Source organism: Gobio gobio (genome assembly GCF_949357685.1).
Source record: "Gobio gobio genome assembly, chromosome: 19".
NCBI lineage: Eukaryota > Metazoa > Chordata > Actinopteri > Cypriniformes > Gobionidae > Gobio > Gobio gobio.
This window is the reverse complement of record NC_137112.1, coordinates 10,020,024-10,047,410: the sequence shown is the minus strand read 5'-3', so window position 1 is coordinate 10,047,410 and position 27,387 is coordinate 10,020,024. Positions and strand designations below refer to the sequence as shown.

The window sequence follows — 27,387 nt, the reverse complement described above, 5'->3', positions numbered from 1 at the left end:
TTACTCCAATTTAAGGCCCTAACCCCAGCAAAAACATTCACGGGGGAAGTCATGGGCCGGGTGGGCTGGGTTTGTCCAGAGCCGGATTTTAGCCCCAGTCCAGCCCTGGTGTTGATAGTGTTTCCTGAAGCTTCTGTAAGCTCACGCTTTTGGTTCACCACCCCTTATGAAAATTAACCATGGTTTTGTGATCGATTACTGTTTGCATTACCATAGTTTTCGGGAAAGTATCATGATTAAATGGTGTATAACTTTGTATCTAAAAAAAACCCATCCTCTTGTTTGTTAAAATCAAGACTGAATCAGGCTTAAATTGGTTTGAAATTGATGCCATCCCTAATATTTACATCTGAGTCAAGCTATGGTAAGGGGCGTGACATTTCCTGAATGCACTAGGCGGTGCCAATCATAATTTGGAAGGAGGGGCTTCATCTAAACAGGAAATAAACAACACGTTCAGGCCAGACTGGGGAGAGAGGTGCTGTAATAATATGTGAAAAAGAATGTGTTTTTTGAACAATCAAGCATGAAAGCATATTCTAGTACACCCGAAAAACAAAATCAAGACTTTGTAAAAGGGCATAATAGGACACCTTTAAACTTCATATGAAATGCATAACAAAAATGTGTGCAATATATCACAAATGTGTGTAATATAACACATACAAAACAAAAATGACCATATTTGATAAAATTATTTCCTCAAAGGGACCATCACATGTTAGCCTGGTCCTACCGGACTCTCGTACATTTCATTTGTACAGAGAGTCTGGCCACTCTCCATTGACAAGCGTTAACTTCCTTGAAGGCGGGTACTCTGTTGAAGTTTAAAACTATTGGATCTGCCCAGAGCCACTCTGGATCTGCCATAACCAATCGCTAACGTTTGGTCGTGACGTATGTCATCTCAAACTAGCGCATGACATCAACGTCATCGTTCTCAGCCACTCCCTCTGTTCGCTGATTGGACCGGTTAATATTGGACCGGAGAAAACCAGAGAATATACCGCAATCCTAGAAGGAGTACTGAAGCAAAATTAAAATTGAGCGGAAGTACGTAGGAGGGCGAAGCCAGGCTAATCGCATGTACCCTTTGCTAACGGACTTGTGGTCCTTTGTGAGGGAATTTTGTTGTTCACTTTCACTCTGAATGTTCCTACAAATGGTTACCTTTCCCTTCAATGTGGTTGGAATTCGCCCTGTATGTCGGCTGTAAGATGTCTGGAGCTTGTACAAGTGAATTAACAATGACCTGTTTTGTATTGCTTTGTGTTGTAACTTCTTATAATATCCAAAAACGAAGCAAGCTCTCACCTGTGAATGCCAGAGCACTCAATACAGAGCAGAATGCCGAGGTTGATGCTGGCCCAGCGTGGGTCAGCCTGGCCACAGTCGCAGCAGATCTCGTTTCCTGGCAGAGACTGGACGCGCTGTAAGATACTCTCTCCTCTAACAATACGCTCCCGCGGCTCGCTGGCAGAGTCTATACTGCTCGTGGAGGGAGACGCTGTCCTGTCCAAACGCTGACAAACAGTAGAAAGAGTTATTACTGATAAGTTTCAAACTATGTAAAATGCAAGTTATGTAATGGGGTCAATAGCATGGCCCTCCTTTTTGTCCAGAAAAAAAAAAAAACTTTTAAACTATAGTTGCCGGTGGGCTTAACAATTAAGGGGGGGGGGGGGGGGGGGGCGCAAAACTCAATCTCGCCTAGGGCAACCAAAGAGCTAGAGCCGGCTCTGTGCCCCGGATGAGCGCACACACACATCAACCAGAGTGAGAGCAAGAGCGCGCCCATCAACACGTTTCGTTCGGTTATTCATACATATAATGAGGAATACACCTCTTCTGTGATGACAATGTATTATGTTTTCAAATAAATTATTTTTGATAATTTATTTAGGAGGAAATAAGAGCTTCACTGCTTATTAATAATTGATAAACAGTTGTCCTGTCATGTGGTACGACCACCAGAAAAGTTCAGGAAATGACATCACAGAGAAGAACAGTAAGCCTCTTATAATAATTATCTTTTTATGACAAGGCAAGGTTAGTTCAGATCGTATAATGTCATGTGGTGCAACTCCCCCAAAAGTAATATTGTATGAATAAATAATTTATAATACTTATATAAATATCGAACTTTTTGGAAAATACTTAAGATGTGTACACTTGCATGCATTTTTATGGGCTTTACTGCTTATTAGTATACTACAAACCTTTGTCCTGTCATATGGTGCAACTAACAGTACAAAAATCATAAAACAGGAAATTACCACAAAAAGAACCTATGAAGATCCTCATAAACTGTGTGTCAAGGTCAATATACCTAAATTTTTTTTTAAATAATTTGATCTTTTTATGACAAGGAAAAGTTAGTTCAGATTGTAAAATGTCATGTGGTGTAAATCCCCCCAAAATTGAATGATATTTATCAATTATTAATTTATGATATATATGAAAAAATACTTTCAAAAATATATTTTATGGAAAATAATTAAGACATGTACGTTCTCATGTATATTTTTGGGGGTATAAGTGCTTCACTGCTAATTAATGTTTGAAAAAACATTGTCCTGTCATGAAACCATAAAATCATAAAACAGGAAATGACATCACATCTGATAATTCGACATTATTATGACAAGACAAATGAGTTCAGATTGTAAAAGACTGTTCTGAGTGAATAATTTATGATATTTGTAAAAATAAAAATAAAAGTTCTACCTTGAAACATGTAAACTTTTTGAAAATGAATGATTATGATGTGCACATTCACGTGTATTCAATGTTTAAGGAAGATTATGATTTTTACTACATGACCACATGACATTTTTATTGTTATTCAGTTAACACTTTTCTTGAAATGGTATGGAACAAATTTTTTTTTAGTAATTTTTTAAGAACTGTAAATGATGATTTAAACTCATATTTATCAATGACCCAATTCCGAACTTTAAAATGACTTTTCAGCAATAGTTCATATTGATGCGTAATGCCATGCATAGTGTGACACTGACACATTTAACACAGCTTGTCAGAGCAGTCGTTAGTAAGACTGACCTCTATGTAATAGTTTTCAGAAATCTCCCTGTAGGCAGAAGCAATGCTGGCCTGAACCGCCTGAATCCAAGCTTGACGGAGCTTCTCAGATTCGGCCTGCAGCATACAGCTCCTGATGGGGGTTGATTAGTATATTAGATACTGTACGCACACACACACACACACACACACACACACACACACACACACACACACACACACACACACACACACACACACACACACACACACACACACACACACACACACACACACACACACACACACACACACACACACACACACACACACACACACACACACACACACACACACACACACACACACACACACACACACACACACACACACACACACACACACACACACACACACACACACACACACACACACACACACACACACACACACACACACACACACACACACAGAGCACATATGACACAGTACTCACTTTGTAGGTGACACCACTTCAAAACAGAACCTTCTCTCGATGTCCTCACATGGTTTCACAGAGCAAAGCCGTAGATCCTCCACAACCACAGTCAAAGCGTCCTACGACACATGTCAGGTCACAATAATTATTTGTAGCACTTGACAGCAGTAAAAGAATCTGTAAAAGTAAATATCTGAATCCTACACTATATAATTAAAGGTGCACTGTGTAACATTTTTTCAGTAAAATATCCAAAAACCACTAGGCCAGTGTTATAGATTTGGTCAGTTGAGTACTTACAATATCCCAAATGTTTCCAACTATTTGTAAATCGTGAGAAATTGCTATTTTAACTAAGGAACCGGGATGTGTGAGGGAGTCGCCTGTCGATGGCGTCATATCCTCGTTACCCTCGGTTTTCTGCGTTTGCAGAAACGCTTTACTCTCACTGCAGTGTGCAACAAGAGTCATAGCAGCGGGCGAGCGAATGCACAGAGTAACGTCATAACATCATTTTCAACACACTCAAATATATCTAATATGATAATCATAGCTGCGTTACACTCGGTCCTGCTTCATACTACAGTAATGTTAATAATCGCATCCATGAACATGATTTCTCACACGAGTCCTATCCTGACTCTTTTCCACCGGCTGTGAGTTGAAGACCACATGTCCCAAGATTCTGCGCTCAAACGTGGCATCATCACGTCTTTGTTTTGAACAGGCGACCTCTAGTGGACATACAAGTTACATAGTGCACCTTTAAGTGGGGTTCAAAATAGAACCTAGAGTTCTTAACTTAAAGGGATAGTTCGCCCAAAAATGAAGATTTATTCCAAACCTGTATGAGTTTCTTTCTTCTGTAGAACACAAAGAAGATATTTTCAAGCATGTTGGTCACCAGCTGACGATAGCTAATGACTTTCATAGTATTTTTTTTCCCTACTCTGGAAGTCAATGGCTACCGTCAAAGGTTTCATTACCAACATTCTTCAAAATATCTTCTTTTGTGTTCAACAGAAGAAAGAAACTCATACAGGTTTGGGTGAACTATCCCTTTAATAGACTTTATGCCAAAAAAGTTCTAGATAAGGAGAAATTTCTGTGGCAAATACACGCCTTCAGTGTTTGAATACATTTCGGAAAGTTTTCTCGACTATGGGCCTGTATGATGTCATAAAGGGCGTAATTGCTTGTATGGGCACTTCCCCCGGCAGGGCCGGCGTTTGCTATAGGCGAGCTAGGCGGTTGCCTAGGGCGACAAATTTGTTGGGGGCGCAGCCAGGCGCCCTCTAGTGGCGCCCTTAAACTTACTTCCCATTAAGCATAGAATTAAAACAAGCAAAATAAAACATACTGTTCATTAAACATGATCATCCTTGGGCGCCCCCTCAGCCGCACGTTTAATTACTTAACCTGATTATTAGATTGAATTGATGGTGAGTATTGTCGAGCACAGGCGTTCAGGCGTTAGGTCAGGCAAGTGTTCAGCACTGGCGCGTTCTTCAAAAATGAAGGGGTCTAAACCCTCGAGTGCACAGGGACGGAAAAAGAGAAAGACAGACGATCAAAAGAAAGCCCAGTATAGAGGTAAGTCTTCTCATCTCAGCCATAAAGGAGTCAAACGAAATAAATTTACTTCGTATTATCGATATTATCAACTAATATTGGACGGCATTGGACGTTTCATTGCTGTCACTAAGCTATCACTAGCTAGCTAGTTATCTACATATTACTACGCATTTCACTGACAATAAGGAAATCCAGACGAGCCAAATTTTAATGCTGCGTCAATTTTGAAGGTGAATAGAAATGACAGAAACAACTGTTCATCTTTTATTATTTAAGATAGGGATTTAGCTACAAGAACTTATATATTTTAATTTTGTAGTGGTAAGTACAGTGTATCCATAATAGCACTTTTGTTTGTAGAGGGTATAGTTAATCCAGTTTATGGGTCATAATTTGCTTAAGTGTCTTTACAGGTGCTTAAGAGAGTTTTTGCACAGTTTATGGAGTTAATATTTGGTAAATATCCTTGAACATTCTTTCTAGCATTTGTGTATACCAACTTATTGCAGTTGATCCTTCAAGTCTTAATTTTCTTGATTAAGTGTTGGAGTCACTATAAAAGCATTTTTGTTTGTTCATCCATAGTTTGAGTCATAATTTGTTAAATATCCTCCAACGTTCTTTGTAGCATTTTTGTATGTGCAATTTATTAGAGTTTATCATTTAAGTCATAATTAGCTTTTTAAGTCTTGGAGTAACTATAGGAGCATTTTTGTTTGTATAGTTTTTATAAATACTTAACCCATTTGTGCCCAATTTTTTCTGAATGGCTTGTTCTGCATTTATTTTCCCCAGGTTTTTGTATTTTTTCTTGAAAATCGTATTTGAATCTGTGGCAACTATAGTTGCCGGTGGGCAAATATGTTGCATGCACCCCTTCAATGTCAAATATGAATAAGAGAAGAACATTTAGCATCTAACTCAAAATAACTGCTTTCAACAGATCAATCTTTATTCATAATCAAATGTATTATGTTTGACTAAGTATACTAAAAACTATAGATCTGTTGTAAGATTTGTTTTGTTTGGATGATTCTAGAGACCTTCATGATTATGTTGATATATACACTCTAAAAAAAAAAAGGTTCTATATTGCACCAAAAATGGTTCTTGGCTCGTAATCATAGGGGAACCTTTTTTAGTGCTATATAGCACCAATTTTGGTGCTTCAGTGGTTCTTCAGCGGTTCTTCAGAGGTTCTTCAGCGGTTCTTCAGAGGTTCTTCACCGGTTCTTTGACTAAGGTGCTATATAGCACTAAAAAAGGTTCCCCTATGATTACGAGCCTTTTTTTTAGAGTGTATATATATATATGTCAACAAAAAATACTTATTAGTAACATGAAAATAACCTTTCTTTTGGAGGGTTTGCCTTTGTTGTGCTCCCTGGAAGTAGGGGTAGGAAGTTGGCAGTCTCATGTGACAGGAAGGAAGTTAATACTTTTTTTTTTCTTGAAATCCTTTATTTGGTCATTAAGATACACTCTAAAAAAAAAAAGGTTCTATATTGCACCAAAAATGGTTCTTGGCTCGTAATCATAGGGGAACCTTTTTTAGTCACTCTAAAAAAAAAGGCTCGTAATCATAGGGGAACCTTTTTTAGTGCTATATAGCACCAATTTTGGTGCTTCAGTGGTTCTTCAGCGGTTCTTCAGAGGTGCTATATAGCACCTTAGTCAAAGAACTGGTGAAGAACCTCTGAAGCACCAAAATTGGTGCTATATAGCACTAAAAAAGGTTCCCCTATGATTACGAGCCAAGAACCATTTTTGGTGCAATATAGAACCTTTTTTTTTTTAGAGTGTATATAGCACCAATTTTGGTGCTTCAGTGGTTCTTCAGCGGTTCTTCAGCGGTTCTTCAGCGGTTCTTCAGCGGTTCTTCAGAGGTTCTTTGACTAAGGTGCTATATAGCACCTCTGAAGAACCGCTGAAGAACCACTGAAGCACCAAAATTGGTGCTATATAGCACTAAAAAAGGTTCCCCTATGATTACGAGCCTTTTTTTTTAGAGTGTATAAAACATGGGTAATATCTAGAAAAATACTTACAGAAGGAAAATTACAACTATACACTGGCATCTATAGTTGCCGGTGGGCTTAACAATTAGGGGGGGGGGGGGGGGGGGGCGCAAAACTCAATCTCGCCTACACTCTAAAAAAAAAAAGGTTCTATATGGCACCAAAAATAGTTCTTGGCTCGTAATCATAGGGGAACCTTTTTTAGTGCTATATAGCACCATTTTTGGTGCTTCAGTGGTTCTTCAGCGGTTCTTCACTGGTTCTTCAGAGGTTCTTCACCGGTTCTTTGACTAAGGTGCTATATAGCACCTCTGAAGAACCGCTGAAGAACCACTGAAGCACCAAAATTGGTGCTATATAGCACTAAAAAAGGTTCCCCTATGATTACGAGCCTTTTTTTTAGAGTGTAGGGCAACCAAAGAGCTAGAGCCGGCTCTGTCCCCCGGATGAGCGCACACACACATCAACCAGAGTGATGTGTTTCGTTCATTCGTTTCCAACACGTTTCGTTCGGTTATGGAAGCCCATAAGACCATTTGACCACGAAATCAATAATGTCACTAAAGAAGTGTGTTTCTGGTTGTGAGGGAAATATCACCTTGTTGAGCTTCCCAAATAACCCAGCATTAAGGAAACAGTGGATGCAGTTTGTTTTCCGGGCGCAGCAACAGAGTTCTGCAAGTGTGTTTGTTCCCGGTCATAAGTCGAAACCGCAGGCGGTTAGTGAAACTGCATCAAATGTGTGTGTTTTGTTGGCAATCAGCATGTAAGGACATATAATGTATACAACACAAACGTATAGTGAATCGGAAGTTATCCAGGGATAATACAATGATGTATTATGTGTGTGTGTGTGTCACAGGTGTGTGTGTGTGTGTGTGTGTTTGTGACTCTTTAGCTCCGCCCACTGCTCGCCTCCAGGAGCTCGGCTGTTTTCGGAAAGAATCAGTACAGCGTATCTGTCTTTTATAAATATAATAAAACTAAATACTCTTCAAAGATATGAAGGATGCAATACTACATTGGTACTCAAGATTCACATGAGATTGGCAGAAACTGTGTTATGACCCCTTTAATCAAATTAAAAATTAAATTAAAAGCAAATCCATAAAATGAACCCCTTCAAGGTTCTAATATATGAAGCACCTGACAGAACCCTTTATGGCTCTACACAGGGCTCGATATAGATTATAAGGTTATATATAGAAAAATGTAGCAAAGTTGAACCACCTACTTTTAGTCTCTTCTGATACACTAGTTGACTGTTCTGTATCGAAAACCATCGCCTGGTACGAGAGGAAAACACAATATTAGATTTTCTCCACAAAACGCATGGAAAATTGCACATTTAGAGCCTTTTCTTACCTGTTCCATGTCTTGAAAGCATTGCTGGCCCTCTTGAACAGGTATCCCTCCATCACGACACCATTGGGAGCATCCACATTGAATTCCACTTTGGAGTCATCGTAAGCGAAATCCTGTCATGCAAAACAGAGCAGCTCTGAGTGATTCGCGCAGGTCAGTAGCACACACAGAAACGGGACCTTGTCAGTCAGTACCGAGGACCCTTATTGTCCTGTTAAGTCTTCTGCGAGACAGACAAAAGACAAAACTTAATCCCCATCAGTCAAAACATAATCCCCATGGCTGCAGCAGCCATATCTAATTCCTCTTATTTCAATCAATAATGACCGGCAGCCACTTAATGCTTTCTCTGACTTTGAGGTACACCATTTATACACCAACTGTGCTGTGATTGAGATGTTAGCAATGTTTTCTAAAATACTCAATGAATGATTCTCCTCCTCCAACATTAATGACACGTTTCAAGTTTTGTGCTCTGACCACAAACACACACATTTGTTTCACTATATTAGTAAGGACATTGCATTGACTTCCATTGATTTTATATCAGGCTAATGGCCTAACCCAACTTTACCCCTAAACCTATGGATCACAGAAACACGTGCAAAACACTAGGATAAAATAACATGTTTTGGCTGATTTATAAGCCTTTTTAACCAGTAAAATGTTCTCACTAGTTGGTTGTCATATAATATTTCACTATATAAGTGAGGACATTTGGCCCTCGCAAGTATAGCCAAATCTGTACACACACACACACACACACACACACACACACACACACACACACACACACACACACACACACACACACACACACACACACACACACACACACACACACACACACACACACACACACACACACACACACACACACACACACAGTGTTTTCATGTTTCATATTTTTCCATAGATATATTGGTACTACCCCTAAACCTACCCATCACCGAAAAACCGAAATCTGTTTTCCTAATGGGGACCAAAAAAAAATGACACACAGAAGCAATAAATACTCAGTGAGTCATATTTCAAGATCATTCATCATCAAAATAATATGAAAGACAATGAAAATAGATCCAAAGAACATGAAAAAATGTAACCTTATCATATACGGTAAAAAAAAAAAAACATTCTAAAAGACAAAGGATTCATTTATATTTTATTCATTTTTTCCCCACAAAAATTACAAATAATAATATTTTTTTAAACAAGATTACATATTATTTACCAAGGCAATATGCATATACACATAACTATTTTATAAGTAAATGTATTCAGTCAAATTAAAATGCATAAGTATATGATCAATCGTGATTATTTTAATGGCTTTGCAAATACATTAACATTACATACATTAAAACTCCTGTATCAGATGTGATACACACCTAAGGCCTCTAACTTAGCATGATCAAAACCTGTTGCTCACAATCTACATGCTTTCAGTCATCTAACTGATAGTTAAAAGGCCTCAAATCTGTCCCCCTTGCAGGCTTTTGAGGAACGTTTATTATATCTCTCAGTCATCATTGTATAGCATTGCATTATTTTGCCCCCTATAGAGCTTTGATCATAAACTAAGACATATTATTGGCAGATATAGAGAAACAACGGATATTTATATGCATTTTATGCAAGTAGTCTTTTATAAATATCTCACACTGATTTACATTACAAACTTTCAGATTTCCATATGCATTAACAACTGCACCAAATTGCACACTTTTGCACAGTTTGCGTCTCTGAATATTTTTTGTCCCTCCTCAGTATGAGCTCTTCTCCTATATCATAGTATATGAGCCATACAAGCCTGATGTATCAAATAAGATACTCAAACAAACTTTTTAAAAAGATTGGAAACTGTCCCATTTCAAAATATAATTATTTCATGTCAGGCTTTACAGGGTCAATATGGTAGGCTATATAGGGTATATTTAAAATGCAACACTAGTTATAGTATAGTCTCCACTCCAGCGCTATCCACGAAGGCATCCTTGGCCTGAAAAAGGTGGAAGACATCTGCACTAAATAAATAATGTCCTGAAAATATTATAAGTAAAATACTAAATAAACAATATCTAAATAATATATGACATATACTGACTACTCAAGGAAATATAAAAGTCAAATAGAGTAAAAATGTATTTATATATGACCCTGGACCACAAAACCAGTCATAAGTCTCGGGTATATTTGTGGCAATAGCCAGCAATACATTGTATGGGTCAAAATTATCGATTAAAATCATAAGTAAAGATCATGTTCCATGAAGATATTTTGTAAATTTCCTACCATAAATATATAAAACATATATTAATAGTAGTAATATGCGTTGGGACTAAGGACTTTATTTGTACAACTTTAAAGGAGATTTACTCAATATTTAGATTTTTTTGGCACCCTCAGATTCCAGATTCTCAAATAGTTGCATCTCTGCCAAATATTGTCCTATCCTAAATAACCATACATCAATGGAAAGCTTATTTATTCAGTTTCAGATGATGTATAAATCTAAAAAAATAAATAAAAAAAAACCTTATGAATATAGATAGATAGATAGATAGATAGATAGATAGATAGATAGATAGATAGATAGATAGATAGATAGATAGATAGATAGATAGATAGATAGATAGATAGATAGATAGATAGATAGATAGAGTAGGCTACATGTAATAAATAAAATCTATACAGTATACAAATAATTTATTCTAACTCACCAGGGTATATTTCAATCTCCCGAATATCTTCATCTTTAAAAAATGTTTATCCAGAAGCATCAGTAATAATGGAGCAACAGTCACTTTCCCCTAAGAGCTCGGTCCTGTTTGCCTAAAGTGAAGTCATCTCGCATCAAAGTCAAAGGCACGCGCTTCATTGATCTCGTGCTCACTCCTCACTCAAGCGCGAGCGACACGCGAATGCGACTGGCGAGCCTGCGCATCACGCCTCTACCGCTCGATATTCACACGATTAGCATACAGCTGTCGATTTATGTGCCCTGCTCTTCGCTTTGCCCCCTGACCTCAGTCAGAGGGCCGTCCGCGAACATTATTCCACTGCCACGTACAGAAGCACCGCGTCATTCACGGATTTACGAGCGCGAGGTGCTCTCCTTTAAACTCAAGCGCGCTACCCACTCGAGAGTCTCGTTTTAAAATGCCCTGTCCATCTGTCTGACAGTGCGCAGGACCATTGCTGTTTAATCAAGCAAGCGTTATTGCCCCCTAAAACCCTCACGAGAAACTTTTCCTTCCAGCTCTAACACTCTCTAACAAGTCGTTTAGCCTACATGAGATATTCCAATTGTTAAGGATTTCAATCTTTCTATTATGAAGCAATATTAAGATAATCAATAACTATAGTTAAATTTAAAACGGGTTCAGATAAAATGTCATTATTAATTCTACCATGACAAGTTACTCCACCTAAACTAGATAAACCTTAATTAGTGCCATCAAATCAGACTTCTAGGCAAACAATTTTTGGCCTTTAATTTTTTTCATAACATTAGAAGAGCATTCAATTCAGAAAGTAATGTATTACAAATATATTGTAAAATTATATGTAATATGTTTGTAATTAATATTATATTATAATATTTTGTATGTGTGTGCACGTGTATGAAATAATTACATACACATTCATTCACACATATCAAATATTACTAATTAGATTGTAAAATAAAAGTGTCCAACAAATTCTATGTCAAGGTCAAAAAGATGTTGTTGGAAAAGGTAATTGATCTTTTCACTTCAAATTATCCATTTGATATTTTACTGACATTTAAAATAATTTAAAATTAATAATAAAATGATTAGTAAATAGTAAATTAAAAGTAATGATAAATAACTGAAATTAATAAAAAAAAGTCTTGATCTTACGACACATGACATTAAAGTTTTGTTGAAAATACTAGTATAACTTTTTTTTGTATAAATGCATGAAACCAACATTAATAAGATTACATTTACTTGGCACGTGTCTTCAAGTAGATTTAGAAAAGATTACTCCTTTTCATCATCTCAAAAGTACAATTTCAACCCTCAACACAAAGAAACAAAATTGCTCACGTTCCCATATAGCTTGGGAAATAATTGCAAAATAAACAAATGCAATCTGGTTCACAGTCCTTTATTCGCCAGGTTTTGTGTTCTATGTCAGCACCGCATGCTCATACACCCACCTAGTGCAGCTGAGTCTGCAAAACACCGTAACTTTGCGAGAGACTGAGAAAGGGAAACCCCAAGGGTGCCAAAAGTGGGTTACATGTGAATAAAAGACCAGTGTGAGAGGAGTGAGTTAGTGTGTGTGCATGTGTTAGGAGTGACAGATGCAACACGAGGAGGTAGTAAAACGGTGAGGTGGTGGGACGGCCAGAGAGATCGTAATTCTGTCAATGGAGGTACTGAGGAGGAGGAGGGGGAGGGAGAGAGACACTGTTCAGGCATCTCTGCAGATAAATCATTTGATAAATCAACAGGATGCTTCCGCCCACGGCTTCGCTCGGGAATTGCAGCTGGCAGCGTTCACTGTCTGCTTTTTATATTGTCACTTATAAAGAAAATATTTGGATATATAGTTACTGGAACTTGGAAGTTTACATTTTCTGAAGATTTTGTCCATGCAAAACTCATTGCGACAATGGCAGGATGCTGCTGGTGGTTGTCAGATGTTATGGTGTTTTTAGCGTGTCGCTATGCAGTTACTATACATTGCTAGGTGGTTGCTACTGGGCAAGTTCAGTATAGCTTAAGTCTTGGGCTTGGGAGGGGTCTGTGCAGTCTGTCGGCAAGGTCGCATTGGTAAAAACGGTCATTCAGCGAACTTACTACTGACAGCAAGAAACATTATTTTTGTGTGTTGTCAAACATCATCAGTTTAAAACATCATCAGTCAAAAGCCACCTGAAGGACCCTCAGACCATGAAAAACAAAATTATGTGGTCTGATTAAACAAATATTGAACTCTTTGGCCTGAATGGCAAGCTTAATGTCTGGAGGAAACCAGGCACTGCTCATCAACTGGCCAATACTGGCCCTATAGTGAAGCATGGTGGTGGCAGCATCATGCTGTGGGGATGTTTTTCAGCGGCAGGAACTGGGAGACTAGTCAGGATTGAGGGAAAGATGAACGCAGCAATGTACAGAGACATCCTTGATGCAAACCTGCTCCAGAACACTCTGGACCTCGGACTGGGGCGAAGGTTCATCCTCCAACAGGACAACGACCCTAAGCACTAGGGATGACCCGAATCCAGATTTTTTGGGGTTCGGCCGAATACCGAATCCGAAATCCTACTCCCATCATCCGTCCATTATCATAGTAAACACATTAATGAAGTAAACAACGTCCACAGCAGTGTCTTTTTCATTTCATTTCTTTTTAATCCATTTATAAACTTAATATAATTTGCATTTTAGCAGCTGTCTGTAGATTCCTTCATGCACAACTCGTATTCTTTCGGATGTTTCATATGCAAATGTTTTAACTGCGGCTATTGTTTAGGGTCCTTGCCACCACGAGACAAATCGGCATTGCAAATTGAACATGTACCTCGACTTTAATCGCCTTCTCTTGACTGAAAGTACTGCCAAACAACATGTTTTCTGTTCACAAGTTCCATTTTCACTTTGTCACAGCTTACTGGATTCGAACGGTCCACCTAGTAAACGCTTTCCAGTAATCCACGCCGGTGTCATTACATTCGACCAGCGGAGCGCACATAGTGCAAGCCTAGGGTTCAAAAACCCAATATTCGGCCGAATCCGAATCCTCAATTCGGTGCATCCCTACTAAACACACAGCCAAGACAACAAAGGAGTGGCAACAGGACAACTCTGTGAATGAACCCGATTGAACATCTCTGGAGAGATTAAAAATGGGTGTGCAACAACACTCCCCATCCAACCTGATGGAGCTTGAGAGGTCCTGCAAAGAAGAATGGAAGAAACTGCCCAAAAATAGGTGTGCCAAGCTTGTAGTATCATACTCAAAAAGACTTGAGGCTGCAATTGGTGCCAAAGGTGCTTCAACAAAGTATTGCGCAAAGGCTGTGAATACTTTATTTTTTAATAAATTTGCAAAGATTTCAAACAAACTTCTTTCACGTTGTCATTATGGAGTATGGTTTGTGGAATTTAAAGGAAAATAATGAATTTAATCAATTTTGGAATAAGGCTGTAACATAACAAAATGTGGAAAAAGTGAAGCGCTGTGAAAACTTTCCGGATGCACTATATATCCAATATCTGGACATCTGCCCTGCATCTAAACACGTATATCCGCTTCCCCTTGGAATTCCAAGCCACCACAAGGCAAATGTGATACGTTTTCCCACTAAGATTGCGTTTTAATGCCGCAATATGAAGCAGACATTTTTGTATGGGCTCACTAGCCTAGAAATCTAGATGCACCCTAGCAGCAGCAAATTTAGTTTGCAGCCAGGGTCGTCTAGCAACTCTCCGTTGGCTTGCGAGCTGGAAAAAACAAACTCTGGTCAGGCCAATCACATCGTGTTTAAAGTCGGTGGGCGGGCTTAACATAATGACGGCAGAGTTGTGGTGGTTCTGCGTGCTACAAAGAAGCTGGCGAATCGGCTTTGGCCGCGACTCTGGAAGACTTGGAGTTAAGCTTTTCTTTGAGAAAAGAACGGCACTGATGTCATTCTTAAGAAAGGAAGATGTGTTCAGAGTTTTGCAGACCGGATACGGCAAAAGTTTAATCTATCAACTAGCTCCGCTTCTTCGTTGCTCTGGTTGGTTGTAGCGCTATCCTATTGCGTGCAGAGGGAATTTGAAAGACAACCGTTTATCCCGCCCCTCGGATTGAGCCCTGCCAATGGTGAGTTCCCAGACCCAACATCTTGATCTGGGTCTGGCTTGTCAGGCTATGTGCTCACAATATTGAGGTGGAAACTTTGAATATTACATAGATGTAATCTTACCGCGCTACTTTATTTCACTTCAGAATTATAGATCTAAAAAATACATTGTTATAAAATAAAGACATTGTTTTAAAAAAACAAGCATAAATTACCGTTATTTTCCGATATATCCGTTCAGTCAAACTTATCCTTAACTTATCCATGCTGGCAAGTAATCATGGTACCAGCCGATGTGAATTATGCAAATAATTTTAACAGCACGTCCATTCAAAACCCAAGAGTCAAATATGTCTCACAGTAAAGTGATCACCAAAATAATAATTGTGGGCACGGATTAATGTAAACAGATATCGGAGTCGTGTCTAAAGTGAATGTAAACAGGTGGGACAAAAAAATGGATAAGGTCAAAAGACTTGCAGTGTAAACTTAGCCATAATTTTATCATTCAGAGACCTGCCGCATTGAACTATTTTAATGGTGAGTACACTAAAAGTCTTTGCTTTGGTACACTTCAAAATTCAAAGTGCAATATGCATGTTCTTGTTGTTTTGGTATGCTGTTCTTATTATTGTGTATTAAGTGGAATGGAAGAGCTTTTGTGGCTCATGCTTATGAAATATATTGAAATAATACAAATGGGTTTCGGTGTAGTTGTAGGATGGACTATCTTGTGTTTTTGTGTTGTTTTAATACAGATTTTTTGTCTATTTAAGTTATAATTGTTATTTGTTTTGGTGAATTTCAGTTTCTTCGATCATTAAAAAAAGTGTTCTACCCCTATGAAAACAAAATGCTTCCCCATTATAAATGTTCTGTGACTTTTAAGACCCTCTCTTATCAGGGCAACTAAAAATAAAACTATAACAAATGTTACTTAAAAATAAAATAAACGTTAACTGAAATAAAAGACATACACTATTGTCAAAATAATAGTATAATAGTACAAAATTGTCTATAATAGTATCTCAATGGCACTATAACAGTGAGTTATAGTGCCATTGAGATACTATTATAGACAATTTTACAGACTATACAAAACTATTTTTTTCCCATTTTAATGTTAAAGTTTCAGCAATTTTGTTGTTTTTGACATTTGTATTAGTTATTGTTTGGAAACTAGCTGAAATAGTGTAAGTTTTGTTTGTCTTTCATTTCAGTTAACGTTTATTTTATTTTTAAGTAACATTTGTTATGGATTTCTCACATGGCTGTGTGACTGAACTTGGTAGAGATGTTAATTATCTCACAGGGTCAACCGGTCACCGGACAACATGCTGTTTTATGGAAGTGTGCAAAACATACGGGACAGAACGTACTGAATGTCATGCAGCACGCTTTAAGCTTATTACTGACTTTACAGCTGTTCTCTTTCTCCCAAATTAGTTTCTCACTCTCTTTCATCCGCAGGTCAAATGTTCCTTATTCTTTTCTGTTTGGCAGCCTACATTTCTTTGTAATTCAAATTCTTTTTTTGTTACACAGTTATTTTTGTCCCTGTACTCTGGCTGTCTCAAACATCTGCTTTTCCTTTTATCTCATAACTTTGAAGATTATAATGTAGTACTGCTGTGATCGTGACAGAGCCCTCAGCCATATACACATACACTAATGTACTAAAGGAATGGGGTAATTTTTATCATAGGTACACTTCAACTGTGAGAGACGGAATCTAAAACAAAAATCCAGAAAATCACATTGTATGATTTTTAAGTAATTTATTTGCATTTTATTGCATGACATAAGTATTTGATCACCTACCAGCCAGTAAGAATTCCGGCTATCCCAAAGAGCTGTGTAAGGACATCAAGGATACAATTTTATAACTGCACAAGGCTGGGATGGGCTACAGGACAATAGGCAAGCAGCTTGGTGAGAAGGCAACAACTGTTGGCGCAATTATCAGAAAATGGAAGAACTTGAAGATGACGGTCTATCTCCGTCGGTCTGGGGCACCATGCAAGATCTCACCTCGTGGGGCATCAATGATCATGAGGAAGGTGAGGGATCTGCCCAGAACTACACGGCAGGACCTGGTCAATGACCTGAAGAGAGCTGGGACCACAGTCTCAAAGAAAACCATTAGTAACACACTACGCCGTCGTGGGTTAAAATCCTGCAGCGCACGCAAGGTCCCCCTGCTCAAGCCAGTGCATGTCCAGGCCCGTCTGAAGTTTGCCAATGACCATCTGGGTGATCCAGAGGAGGAATGGGAGAAGGTCATGTGGTCTGATGAGACAAATATAGAGCTTTTTGGTCTAAACTCCACTCGCCGTGTTTGGAGGAAGAAGAAGGATGAGTACAATCCCAAGAACACCATCCAAACCGTGAAGCATGGGGGTGGAAACATCATTCTTTGGGGATGCTTTTCTGCAAAGGGGACAGGACGACTGCACCGTATTGAGGGGAGGATGGATGGGGCCATGTATCGCGAGATCTTGGCCAACAACGTCCTTCCTTCAGTAAGAGCATTGAAAATGGGTTGTGGCTGGGTCTTCCAGCATGACAACGACCCGAAACACACAGCCAGGGCAACTAAGGAGTGGCTCCGTAAGAAGCATCTCAAGGTCCTGAAGTGGCCTAGCCAGTCTCCAGACCTGAACCCAATAGAAAATCTTTGGAGGAAGCTGAAAGTCCGTATTGCCCAGCGACAACCCCGAAACCTGAAGGATCTGGAGAAGGTCTGTATGGAGGAGTGGGCCAAAATCCCTGCTGCAGTGTGTGCAAACCTGGTCAAGAACTACAGGAAACATATGATCTCTGTAATTGCAAACAAAAGTTTCTGTACCAAATATTAAGTTCTGCTTTTATGATGTATCAAATACTTATGTCGTGCAATAAAATGCTAATTAATGACTTAAAAATTATACAATGTGAGTTTATGGATTTTTTTTTTGGATTCCGTCACTCACAGTTGAAGTGTACCTATGATAAAAATTACAGACCTCTACATGCTTTGTAAGTGGGCAAACCTGCAAAATCGGCAGTGTATCAAATACTTGTTCTCCCCACTGTACATACACTCACCTAAAGGATTATTAGGAACACCATATTAATACTGTGTTTGACCCCCTTTCGCCTTCAGAACTGCCTTAATTCTACGTGGCATTGATTCAACAAGGTGCTGAAAGCATTCTTTAGAAATGTTGGCCCATATTGATAGGATAGCGTCTTGCAGTTGATGGAGATTTGTGGGATGCACATCCAGGGCACGAAGCTCCCATTCCACCACATCCCAAAGATGCTCTATTGAGTTGAGATCTGGTGACTGTGGGGGCCATTTTAGTACAGTGAACTCATTGTCATGTTCAAGAAACCAATTTGAAATGATTCGAGCTTTGTGACATGGTGCATTATCCTGCTGGAAGTAGCCATCAGAGGATGGGTACATGGTGGTCATTAAGGGATGGACATGGTCAGAAACAATGCTCAGGTAGGCCGTGGCATTTAAACGGTGCCCAATTGGCACTAAGGGGCCTAAAGTGTGCTAAGAAAACATCCCCCACACCATTACACCACCACCACCAGCCTGCACAGTGGTAACAAGGCATGATGGATCCATGTTCTCATTCTGTTTACGCCAAATTCTGACTCTACCATCTGAATGTCTCAACAGAAATAGAGACTCATCAGACCAGGCAACATTTTTCCAGTCTTCAACTGTCCAATTTTGGTGAGCTTGTGCAAATTGTAGCCTCTTTTTTCTATTTGTAGTGGAGATGCTGCTGCATACCTCGGTTGTAACGAGTGGTTATTTCAGTCAAAGTTGCTCTTCTATCAGCTTGAATCAGTCGGCCCATTCTCTTCTGACCTCTAGCATCAACAAGGCATTTTCGCCCACAGGACTGTCGCACACTGGATGTTTTTCCCTTTTCACACCATTCTTTGTAAACCCTAGAAATGGTTGTGTGTGAAAATCCCAGTAACTGAGCAGATTGTGAAATACTCAGACCGGCTCGTCTGGCACCAACAACCATGCCACGCTCAAAATTGCTTAAATAACCTTTCTTTCCCATTCTGACATTCAGTTTGGAGTTCAGGAGATTGTCTTGACCAAGACCACACCCCTAAATGCATTGAAGCAACTGCCATGTGATTGGTTGATTAGATAATTGCATTAATGTGAAATTGAACAGGTGTTCCTAATAATCCTTTAGGTGAGTGTATATACCTGTATATACACATATGCTTTTATACCATTAATATAAAGCTATTCAAGTCTGGTCCTCCCACAAAGAAGACCAAATTAGTCTATATTACTAGCAAAAGCAGCTTGGACGTGGACAAAAAAAGGATGGCACATCAAATTGATCTGCTGAGACTCCTAACAGAGTTTGTCATGTAAATGTTTACCTCATGTTGCCCTCTGAAATCTTGTTGTTGTTGTTGTTACAGAAACAGGAGGTTCAATTCATCTGCAAGTCATGTTCTAAATAACAGTCTTGCCCTGAGGACAATCACACTCACACGTGTGCACTTGTGTGTGCAGCGCTCTTGAATCAAGCTCCGCCTGTTCGGGACAGTTGGTGGCACTAATTTGTCCATGTTTTTGGCGCGCCACCTCTTGCCCTCCCTAAGCATCGGGTCTCTGCCATCTGCTATGTTTAGCGGCGCTGGCCAGGGCAGAAGTAGGCAAAGTGCCCACGGAGACACTTGCAGACCTCGACTAACTCGAGTCTCAACACACACACACCTGGGGCTGCATGTTAGTTGCACCGCATGAATTTAATAAAACAACGTTATTGATCAGATACAATAGGGTTTTAGTTGACAAATGCAAAGTTAAGACTATTTTATAAGCTTACATCCCACCAGGTACAAAAGGACATGGGAATTAAAAAGATCACAATGCAGATTTTCGATGCATTATGGTGGTAATGAAGCATTTTTCTTAGTACCACGTGACTTTATGCCCCCCCAAAATATAAATTGTAAAAAAAAAATCCTCATAGAACAGATGTAGTCAAGTCACTGTATGCATGAACTACATTTAACATGTTTTTTGTAAATCAATTTATGAACATATGGGGCCCTATTTTAACGATCTGAGCGCATGGTCTGAAAGTGCAGGTGTCTGAATCCTCTTTTGATAGTTTAATGACGAAAAGAAACGGTCTGCGCGTCAGGCGCATGGTCCAAAAGGGTTCTAGTCTCTTAAAGGGGTCAAAAACTGTGTTTTTGTATTATTTATTATGTTTCCTGGGGTGCACTTATAATGTTAGAATGCTTTTTACATCAAATATTGTCATAATTTATAAATAAAAGGCATTTGTCCTACCCTGATTTTAGCCCTCTGCTCTGTAAGCTCTGTTTTAAGGGGCGTGTCTGCTATGAGAGTTCAGTGTAAACGCCCACTGCTGTGATTGGCTAACGTCTTTCCATTTGAAATAGTATTACTCTCTCTTTTAGCGCGTTTTTACTATTCCAGCTCTCATGGTTAACTAATCGTGACAAGTCTTGCATCACATTTAGATCTATAGCATTATATTAAGATCGTGGCATGAAAGGTTGCAGTGATGATTGTAGCCGATCGCACAGCATGAAAGCAGTGATATCAAGGGTGTGTTTTGGGCCTAACGTGCAATAAACCATTCAGAGTCTAATCTCACATTCCCTTTAAAAGCCAGTTGTGCTCTTGAACCATGGCGGATTCGCTATTTACATGGCAGAATTTACAAACGGAAAGACTGAACGCTTCTCCAGAGAGGAATCCTTTTATTTTTAATATTTAAAATGTGTGTGCTGCTGTGCGTCCCTGTGTGTGTAATAAGCAGATTGTGCGCACGTTGTGTACCTGCCTATAGGCACACATTACTAACACACTCTTTAAATAACACCAAAATACTGAACTATTGACTTTAGAGCAGGTTTTTGTTGGTCAATGGTGCAGTCGTTTTCAGTTCCTCAAAATAGCAATACGCCAACAATGCGCCTGAACACACCTGGTTTTCGAAATGTGGGCTTGTGAAGTTAATACGTGTGTTTGACAGAACAACATTTTTTAAAATTTGGTGATATTTAAATTTTTTCAGACTGACTTTTTATTCATTATCAGTTGCTTATAATAAAATATGAATTTACTGAGATTTTAAGTGGCATAAACATGACTTTCAATCGCAGAGCCTTGGTTCCACATACAAAAGAAGAGGAAATCCATAGAAAAACGAATTTTTGGTTTTCATTCGTTTTATAAGCTCCTTAAAGCTCTGCTGAGATGAAATTCCCCAGTGTACTCTCCAAAAAAAAAAACCAAAACAAAATTGTACCTTTTAAGGTACAAGTGGCCTTCACTGGAGTAGTCCCTTAAGGGTACATTTTTGTACCTCTAAGTAGAGGAAAACAATGGTATAATTTTACCCTAAGGACCAATTGTGTACCTTTAAAAGTAGTTATACGTTTTGTTCCCCAAGGAACAAAATTGTACCTCCACTGTACCTTTTTTTTCTGAGAGAGCGCGCGGGTGAGGAGGAAGGTTCAGCCTCATGTGGCTTTGACAGCCTCAAAACACATGGAAATCAATTTCTGGTGCCTGCTTTTTATCAAAAGACAAGACTTATTCTCCAAAAAATTGCACAAAGTAAACGTAATCCACAATGCTGGTGTAGAAACATCTAAAACATACATCAAATAGACACCAGCTGCTCTGAAAATGTCTTTTCCAGGGACAAGTTCTTGTTTGATTGTCACAGGAATGAAACAACCTGTATGGGACAAACGTTGTACTGTCTATGTAATTTTGTGATGTCACCATCTCCCCCTCCTGCTCACACTCACTCACACCGATTACACCAAACAGGGCACGTGACTGCCATAAAGCAATTCTTTATAGATCATGAATCAATCCATCCCTAAGGCTGACTGAACTACCTCATAAAAACACATTTGTTGAGAGACAACAGAAACCAGAGAAGGAAAGCATCATGTGTTCCTGTTGTAGCTGGTAGAGCCTGACGCTAGTAAGGTCATGGGATTTGCACTGTAATAAAATAGATAAAATGCAAATATGCACAATGTATTGTTACTTCAACACAAAATTAATTTCCTAAATGAGCATATACATAGGCTTGTATCTTTATTAGCAACAAGCGACAACACATAAATGACAGATATTAAACATTATTCTATTTTGTTTAAATAAAATGTATAGTATCTTCGTCTAAAATATAACACTAAAAACACCAAAATCAATCATTTTAAATGCTGCAAGTGAATTTAGATGTCGCAGCATAATATACCGTATGGAAAAATATTCATTTTAAAATTCGATTAAGTGGCCACTTACACAACACCATTTTCAACTAAAAACAGGAAACTTTTTATGCATTTTATGCGTTTGCCGTTCATTCACACAACGATTTTTCGATAGGCACAGAATTTCTTTACAAAGTCATAATGCCAACTACTCTCCTGGTAGAAGAATACAGCATTTTTAATCTTTTTCGCGGATCCGTGTAAACGAGGATCGTTTCGACATTTTGTCATCTGTACGTGAAAAAACTTTTCCATTTTTAGTACACCGTTGTCACGTAAACGTACCCTAAGATTACATTTAATAGTGTTATTAAATTATTTGTGTTTATTAGGCATCACAACATTATAATATTCAGTATTGAAAAATAAATATTGAGTTTAACTGTTATTAAATTATTAGTGATAACTTATTTAGCATCTAGAGAGAACCAATAAAATAGATATTGAACTTTATTCTACTTTGTTTAAATAAAACCAACAATATTTTGTCTAAAATAATGAAAATATAACAAAAAATTTAAAAACATATTAGTTGGCCTTATTAGTTTTGTACTAACGTTTAAATTAATCATTTGATACAATGCAATTATTGTGTACGTACATGTAATTACATCAGTAATTAATTTCTGTAGTTACCTTGTTGACACTTCCTTTACACCTAACCCTGACCCTACTCTAAAACTGACCCATACCACCACACCTGTCCCTAACTTTACCCTTAAACTTACCCATACCACCACACCTGTCCCTAACTTTACCCTTAAACTTACCCATACCACCACACCTGTTCCTAACTTTACCCTTAAACTTACCCATACCACCACACCTGTCCCTAACTTTACCCTTAAACTTACCCATACCACCACACCTGTCCCTAACTTTACCCTTAAACTTACCCATACCACCACACCTGTTCCTAACTTTACCCTTAAACTGACCCATACCACCACACCTGACCCTAACTTTACCCTTAAACTGACCCATACCACCACACCTGACCCTAACTTTACCCTTAAACTGACCCATACCACCACACTTGTCCCTAACTTTACCCTTTAACTGACCCATACCACCACACCTGTCCCTAACTTTACCCTTTAACTTACCCATACCACCACACCTGTCCCTAACTTTACCCTTTAACTTACCCATACCACCACACCTGTCCCTAACTTTACCCTTAAACTGACCCATACCACCACACCTGTCCCTAACTTAACCCTTAAACTTACCCATACCACCACACCTGTTCCTAACTTTACCCTTAAACTGACCCATACCACCACACCTGTCCCTAACTTTACCCTTAAACTTACCCATACCACCACACCTGTCCCTAACTTTACCCTTAAACTGACCCATACCACCACACTTGTCCCTAACTTTACCCTTTAACTGACCCATACCACCACACCTTTCCCTAACTTTACCCTTTAACTGACCCATACCACCACACCTGTCCCTAACTTTACCCTTAAACTTACCCATACCACCACACCTCTCCCTAACTCTACCCTTTAACTGACCCATACCACCACACCTGTTCCTAACTTTACCCTTAAACTGACCCATACCACCACACCTGTCCCTAACTTTACCCTTAAACTGACCCATACCACCACACTTGTCCCTAACTTTACCCTTTAACTGACCCATACCACCACACCTATAACTAACTTTACCCTTAAACTTACCCATACCACACCTGTCCCTAACTTTACCCTTAAGCTTACCCATACCACCACACCTGTAACTAACTTTACCCTTAAACTTACCCATACCACCACACCTGTCCCTAACTTTACCCTTAAGCTTACCCATACCACCACACCTGTCCCTAACTTTACCCTTAAGCTTACCCATACCACCACACCTCTCCCTAACTTTACCCTTAAACTGACCCATACCACCACACCTGTCCCTAACTTTACCCTTAAGCTTACCCATACCACCACACCTCTCCCTAACTTTACCCTTAAACTGACCCATACCACCACACCTGACCCTAACTTTACCCTTAAGCTTACCCATAACCACACCTGTAACTAACTTTACCCTTAAACTTACCCATACCACCACACCTGACCCTAACTTTACCCTTAAACTTACCCACATCACCACACCTGTCCCTAACTTTACCCTTAAGCTTACCCATACCACCACACCTGTCCCTAACTTTACCCTTAAGCTTACCCATACCACCACACCTGTCCCTAACTTTACCCTTAAACTTACCCATACCACCACACCTGTCCCTAACTTTACCCTTAAACTTACCCATACCACCACACCTGTCCCTAACTTTACCCTTAAACTTACCCATACCACCACACCTGTCCCTAACTTTACCCTTAAGCTTACCCATACCACCACACCTGTTCCTAACTTTACCCTTAAGCTTACCCATACCACCACACCTGTAACTAACTTTACCCTTAAACTGACCCATACCACCACACCTGTCCCTAACTTTACCCTTAAACTGACCCATACCACCACACTTGTCCCTAACTTTACCCTTTAACTGACCCATACCACCACACCTGTCCCTAACTTTACCCTTTAACTTACCCATACCACCACACCTGTTCCTAACTTTACCCTTAAACTGACCCATACCACCACACCTGTTCCTAACTTTACCCTTAAACTGACCCATACCACCACACTTGTCCCTAACTTTACCCTTTAACTGACCCATACCACCACACCTGTCCCTAACTTTACCCTTTAACTTACCCATACCACCACACCTGTCCCTAACTTTACCCTTTAACTTACCCATACCACCACACCTGTCCCTAACTTTACCCTTAAACTGACCCATACCACCACACCTGTCCCTAACTTAACCCTTAAACTTACCCATACCACCACACCTGTTCCTAACTTTACCCTTAAACTGACCCATACCACCACACCTGTCCCTAACTTTACCCTTAAACTTACCCATACCACCACACCTGTCCCTAACTTTACCCTTAAACTGACCCATACCACCACACTTGTCCCTAACTTTACCCTTTAACTGACCCATACCACCACACCTTTCCCTAACTTTACCCTTTAACTGACCCATACCACCACACCTGTCCCTAACTTTACCCTTAAACTTACCCATACCACCACACCTCTCCCTAACTCTACCCTTTAACTGACCCATACCACCACACCTGTTCCTAACTTTACCCTTAAACTGACCCATACCACCACACCTGTCCCTAACTTTACCCTTAAACTGACCCATACCACCACACCTGTCCCTAACTTTACCCTTTAACTGACCCATACCACCACACCTGTAACTAACTTTACCCTTAAACTTACCCATACCACACCTGTCCCTAACTTTACCCTTTAACTGACCCATACCACCACACCTGTCCCTAACTTTACCCTTTAACTGACCCATACCACCACACCTGTCCCTAACTTTACCCTTAAACTTACCCATACCACCACACCTCTCCCTAACTCTACCCTTTAACTGACCCATACCACCACACCTGTTCCTAACTTTACCCTTAAACTGACCCATACCACCACACCTGTCCCTAACTTTACCCTTAAACTGACCCATACCACCACACCTGTCCCTAACTTTACCCTTTAACTGACCCATACCACCACACCTGTAACTAACTTTACCCTTAAACTTACCCATACCACACCTGTCCCTAACTTTACCCTTTAACTGACCCATACCACCACACCTGTCCCTAACTTTACCCTTTAACTGACCCATACCACCACACCTCTCCCTAACTTTACCCTTAAGCTTACCCATACCACCACACCTGTAACTAACTTTACCCTTAAGCTTACCCATACCACCACACCTGTCCCTAACTTTACCCTTAAGCTTACCCATACCACCACACCTCTCCCTAACTTTACCCTTAAACTGACCCATACCACCACACCTGTCCCTAACTTTACCCTTAAGCTTACCCATACCACCACACCTCTCCCTAACTTTACCCTTAAACTGACCCATACCACCACACCTGACCCTAACTTTACCCTTAAGCTTACCCATAACCACACCTGTAACTAACTTTACCCTTAAACTTACCCATACCACCACACCTGACCCTAACTTTACCCTTAAACTTACCCACATCACCACACCTGTCCCTAACTTTACCCTTAAGCTTACCCATACCACCACACCTGTCCCTAACTTTACCCTTAAGCTTACCCATACCACCACACCTGTCCCTAACTTTACCCTTAAACTTACCCATACCACCACACCTGTCCCTAACTTTACCCTTAAACTTACCCATACCACCACACCTGTCCCTAACTTTACCCTTAAACTTACCCATACCACCACACCTGTCCCTAACTTTACCCTTAAGCTTACCCATACCACCACACCTGTTCCTAACTTTACCCTTAAGCTTACCCATACCACCACACCTGTAACTAACTTTACCCTTAAACTGACCCATACCACCACACCTGTCCCTAACTTTACCCTTAAACTGACCCATACCACCACACCTGTCCCTAACTTTACCCTTAAGCTTACCCATACCACCACACCTGTAACTAACTTTACCCTTTAACTTACCCATACCACCACACCTGTCCCTAACTTTACCCGTATCCACTTCATATAAGTAAAAGTGTTTTGCAATACAATATGAACACAGTTAGTACATTGTACTTTTTTTTTTGTAAGTACATAGTAGTTAAGGCCACCTAATATAATCGTGGGTCCACGATTACATTTAACCATGTTATTAAACTACTGGTGTTTTTTTAAGATTACAAGTTATAAACAGCTT

General features: G+C 39.5%; 1 protein-coding gene across 1 annotated transcript in view; it reads right to left on the bottom strand.

The window, feature by feature from the left end:
• The window catches only part of acap3b (ArfGAP with coiled-coil, ankyrin repeat and PH domains 3b), a 148,944-nt gene that overhangs the window by 19,337 nt on the left and 102,220 nt on the right, over window positions 1-27,387 (bottom strand). The window contains exons 11-15 of the mRNA XM_079843738.1: window positions 8,458-8,570; window positions 8,327-8,378; window positions 3,518-3,618; window positions 3,064-3,175; window positions 1,315-1,523 (exon numbers count right to left, since the gene is read on the bottom strand). Coding sequence (XP_079699864.1) covers window positions 1,315-1,523; window positions 3,064-3,175; window positions 3,518-3,618; window positions 8,327-8,378; window positions 8,458-8,570 — 587 coding nt within the window. The remainder of the gene's footprint in view (window positions 1-1,314; window positions 1,524-3,063; window positions 3,176-3,517; window positions 3,619-8,326; window positions 8,379-8,457; window positions 8,571-27,387) is intronic.